General features: G+C 44.3%; 1 protein-coding gene across 1 annotated transcript in view; it reads right to left on the bottom strand.

The window, feature by feature from the left end:
• The window catches only part of Prkar2b (protein kinase cAMP-dependent type II regulatory subunit beta), a 98,622-nt gene that overhangs the window by 34,011 nt on the left and 59,533 nt on the right, over positions 1 to 5,078 (bottom strand). Inside the window, exon 4 of the mRNA XM_005343871.3 lies at positions 2,639 to 2,722. Within this exon, the coding sequence (XP_005343928.1) occupies positions 2,639 to 2,722 (84 nt within the window). The remainder of the gene's footprint in view (positions 1 to 2,638; positions 2,723 to 5,078) is intronic.

Here is a 5,078-nt window from a genome sequence, read left to right as displayed (position 1 = left end):
TGCGTCTGTCTGTCTGTCTGTCTGTCTGTCTGTCTGTCTGTCTGTCTCTCTCTCTCTCTCTCTCTCTCTCTCTCTCTCTCTCTCTCCGTGTGTGTGTGTGTGTGTGTGTGTGTGTGTGTGTGTGTGTGTGTTTCAATATCCAGCCCCTTGCCTGACTCTCGACTCTGGTGCAAGCAGCAGGCTACAGGCGTAGTACCATAGTACACACAGCACAGGCTACAAGACCATAGTACAAGTAGTAGTATGGATGTTACAGAAGACTTTTAGCAGACGGTTTAATCTTTGTAAAATCCTTTTCATATAAGAGTTCATTTAGCTACGCCCAGTGGTTCAGGCCTCTCATCCCAGCTACTTGGGAAATCAAGTCTGAAGGATCAATTACAAGGCTTGCTTGGGCTACAGAATGAGGTGAAATTCAGTCTGGGTAACTCGGTCCTGGGACACTTCCTCAAAATAAAAGTAAAAAGTGGATTGGGTTTATAAGTACAGTGCACCTGCTTAGCACACATCAGGCCAAATGGAAAAGAAAAAGAAGAAAAAGAGGGGAAGGAACAGATGAATCCATACCAGAAGAGCAGAATCACAGTTAAAAGAGTCACTGTGTTCTGTTTAGTATATCTGTTTGCTCCTACTAACCTTCAAATGGGTTAAGTGCTTTTTATTCTTTGACAATTTTATACATGTATATAATGAATGTTGGCCACTCCCCCCATCACCCCCCCCCTTACTCCTCTCCCTCTGAACGCATTCTTTCCAAGAAGTCCCCTCCTATATCTTTTCTTCGTTTATGTGAGCCACTGAGTTCAATTCCAGTTGTTTGCATGAGGTGGCTACACACCTGGAAGCAGTCAGAGATTACTGTACGTTTCGATAAGATTTGAGCCTTTATTTATTTGTTGTGCGTGCATGTGTGTATGCATGTGTGTCTTGTATGCATGTGTTTGTGGAGATGCATTTTCCCACGCTATCCTCACATGGAGGCCAGAGAGATCAATGTTGGTGTCTTAGCACTCCACCTTACTTCTTGGAGACAGGGTCTCTCACTGAATCTGGAGTCAGCCATTTAGCTACACAGGCCTGTCAGCAAGCCTCTGGAATCTACCTGTCTCCACACACACCACCTCCTTCCTTCTAGTGTTGGGTTACAGGCACACGCTGCCACATCTGGTTTTTACAGGGGCACCAGGGATCTGAACTCAGGTCCTCACGCTTGCAGGACAGGCATTTTATTCACTGAGCCATCTCCCCTCAGCCCTAGACAGTCTTTAAATACCACTACTTTGTTAAAATTACCAACTCTATTTGAAATATTACTACCAAGTATGCATAGCTACAAAAATCAGGATGTAATTCAGAATGTTCTGGCTTCAGGCACTGGTGAGTACAAAGGACAATGGGGCATACATTAAAGAGCTAAATGAAGCAGGAAAAGGTGTGTGTTCTGCCCTCAAGAAACGAATAAACGAGGCAATGGGAAATGTCAAAGTCAAAGACAGGCAGTGGCGGTGCACACCTTTAATTCCAACACTCGGGAGGCAGAGGCAGATGGATCTCCATGAGCTCGAAGCCAGTCTGGTCTACAGAACTAGTTCTAGGACAGTCAAGGCTACATAAAGAAACCCTGTCTCAAAAAACACAAAAAACAAAAACAACAAAAAAAAAACAGACAAGAAAAACAAAAGAAAAAGAAAAAACAAAATGAAACAAAACAACAACCTAAAATGTCAAAACAATAATCTGAACTCAGGGATGACGTACAAGGTCCAAATGTAATTCATGTTCCTAGAGAACATGATATAAGGTTATATAAGAAGTTATTGAGTTCTTTTAGTATTTCAGGGTGTAAGCATGACCTATAAAAGGGTATGATGTAGAGCCTTAGTGCTTCAAAAAAAATGTCCAAACAAAAACAAAACAAAAATCCTATCTAAAAACCAGCAGGACTTGATGTTCTCAGACATCAATCTGAAAACTAGAAGAGGTGGAGTTTGAAAAACCCAAGGTTGAAGTAAGTAGTAAAAGCTGGTTCTTCACATTTGGAATAAGCAGCAGCTCTTTTCTAAATCCCTAGATAGCAAAAACATGACCCATGATGACAAAGCAGAACACTTATCCAACCGCATGAAGCTAAATCTAAACGCACATGCCATACCAAGCAGTATGCTAGAAACACCCTCTGTGTAGACTAGAGATGTCAAAATTCTTTCCAAGAATCAAACATTCCCTTGCCTTGAGCCAAGTAAAATGCTACATTTAAAATATGAACAATGTAGAGCTTACACGCATTCAAATATTTCCTATTACTGACTGTTGAGAGCAGCAGGGAAGACCTCCACCAGGGGCCTCTGTGGTACACAGGGGTCTAGCCTCTCCCTCGATGAACCACCAGGGGCCTCTGCGATACACAGGGGTCTAACCTCTCCTCCCCTGCACCACCCCAGGGTTGGCTGTGAGAATATGACATTATCTTCCCTTGGCGCTCTAACACAGTGTATCTGGTATCCACAGATCTAAGACCAGAAAGTGCATGCAACCCTCTGCCTCCACCATGATCCCAGAGTGAACTGAGCGCGTAAAGGGAGGGATTCAGGTCCTTGCCCAGGTGTTGACCCTCTTCTATTATCACGATTTATCTTACTGGATCCAGGTTCTTGAACAGCAGGATATCTTTGCAAGCCTCTTGCAATCTGTTTCTCTGATCATCAGTTTTGGGATGTATTATCTGAAAAGACATCAAAATCAAGAAAACAAACACAACAGTTAATACCAGGTAAAATCCAACGTTCACTCTGGGTGGCTAACAAGGGTTAGTCCATGAGCCGTCCCTTGGTCTACAGAGCACAGCCACCAGCACTGTGCTCAGAAGCTCCTGGGAGGAGAGTTCTCCCCAAGACCAAAAAGCACATTATGAGAAGATGCATGAGGAGCGATAAAGACAACAAACATCCCAGGCTACACGGACACGAACCAAAGGACAAAGTGTTACACAGCTAAGCTGGAAAGTTAGATGCTGCCTTCATTCCGTTGCGACTGAACTTAAACTCTTCAGGCTACAGCTCTTTCCTTTAAAACTTGATAATGTCTGCTGAAGCAAGGGAATTCTTACATGTATACCTCATCAAAATTAAATAAGATTTTAGAAAAATTGCAAGTAACTGCCCCAACAGCATGTTAGGAATTTACAGAAAGGACCAAGCAACCATATACTCAGGAGAATGTGCATTCAGGGGAAATGAATTTAGGAAATACAGATGTGCTCATTTAGGATAAAGTTAAGAGAAGTTGGTGTTCTATCTTCTCACTGAACATTTACTCAGGGCAATGAAACAGTCATTTGTTTCTAAGAAAAAACAAAACAAGAACAGAAAAAGCAATTAAAATTTAAAACGGGCAGTGGTAGCACACTTGGGAGGCAGAGGCAGTCAAATCTCTGAGTTCTAGGCCAGCATGGTCTACAGAGTGAGTTCCAAGGCAGCCAGGGTTACACAGATAAACTCTGTAGGACCTGCTAAGCCAATGCCTCACCTCTCCCATCAAAGCAGTCAGAATCAGACAGCAGGGAGTCTGTGCCCGCAGAAACACCAAGATGCACAGGGACATTTACCTTGGCAGAAGAGATAGCTAACAAACCAATGAAGTATAAGCCTGAAGGAACTGGCATTTACAGTATTGGAGACTTCTCTGATCTACAGGTAACATGAAAGACTCTCTGCTAGTGAGCAAATCTCAGCAGTTTTTCAATAAAAGTGTGTGGCGTGGGACTCAGTGTCCCCACAGACTGAGTCCCATGTTTACACTGCTACTTTGAAGGCCGTGGAGTCTTTAGCAGATGAGGCGCGGCTAGTATAAGCAGATGGGAATGTGCAGGCATTTCTTAAAGCTGCTTGTAGCTCCAGGACAACATTCTCTTTCCCGATGGTGCCCCGTGACGGTCCTGACATTGTCACAGACACATCTCCCCCACAGGACGCACTAAAACTCCCCGGAAACTGGATCCAGAACAAATCTTATTCCCTTACATGATTTCTGCCAGGCATTTTTTTCTCGTGCTATGGGAAGTCACTATATAAGGTGTAATGTATGGGAAGCCTGTTCACTATCTGAACCTAGACCCTAAGATGGCAGGTGAACAGACCGCTCATTATCAGTGCTACACAGAAACCTTCAAACCTCAGATGACACGAGCCAGAGTCCACCACTTTCTACTCAACACACAAGGGATTAAGGCTACTTCTCTCTCTGAAAGCTACTAAGGGCATGCCTGCGGGGCAGCCACAGGGTGGTGGCTGTGGTAGCAGTGGCATTGTGGGCAGCGCTGGTGGTGGTGGAAATGGCAGACTATGCTCTGGTCTTCACTCTGCGATGCTTCACCCTCTGCCAATTCAAGTCTCTCTCCTTTCTCCCCATACTTTCTCTTGTGATGAGGTCTCAACAGAGGAGACTTTTTTCCTGCTCTCCTGGCTCTAACCAACCAACGCTTCTAAAATGTTTTCCAGGGCTGCTGTCTATGCAGTTTGCTCATCCCCCACTCCTCCCTGACACAGATCCTGCCAAAGACCCTTGGCCTAGTACAGTCTGTGCTCTGGGAGCAGTCAGGGGGCAGATATTCTCCCAGCTAAGATACTGCCCGCTCCTATGGACTTGTGTTTTCAGTAGGTTTGACATCACTCTGTGCGCCAGGCTTGTCTCTGGACTCTTCAGCTCTAACGATGTACCCAGAGTGTGAGCTTTGGCCAGCCTAGAGGCTCTCATGATTTTTATTAAACTTTCTCATTTCAGGATAAAAAATCTTGTTAAGCAAGCATTTATGTGGCATCTTATGTATGCCAGGTGCATTAGTTAGTTAGTTAGTTAGTTAGTTAGTTAGTTAGTTAGTTAGTTTTTTCAAGACAGGGTTTCTCTGTGTAGCCCTGGCCATCCTGCTACTCACTTTGTAGACCAGGCTGGCCTTGAACTCACAGAGACTCATCCGACTCTGCTTCCCAAGTGCTTGGATTAAAGGCGTGTGCCACCACTGCCCATCCCAGGAAGTATTTTAAGGGCTCCATAAGTGTCAATTCATTTTAACCTAGTAACAG

This window comes from Microtus ochrogaster, chromosome 1, assembly GCF_000317375.1.
Source record: "Microtus ochrogaster isolate Prairie Vole_2 chromosome 1, MicOch1.0, whole genome shotgun sequence".
Classification (NCBI taxonomy): domain Eukaryota; kingdom Metazoa; phylum Chordata; class Mammalia; order Rodentia; family Cricetidae; genus Microtus; species Microtus ochrogaster.
The sequence above is the reverse complement of the archived record's forward strand: the minus strand, read 5'-3'. Positions and strand labels throughout refer to the sequence as shown.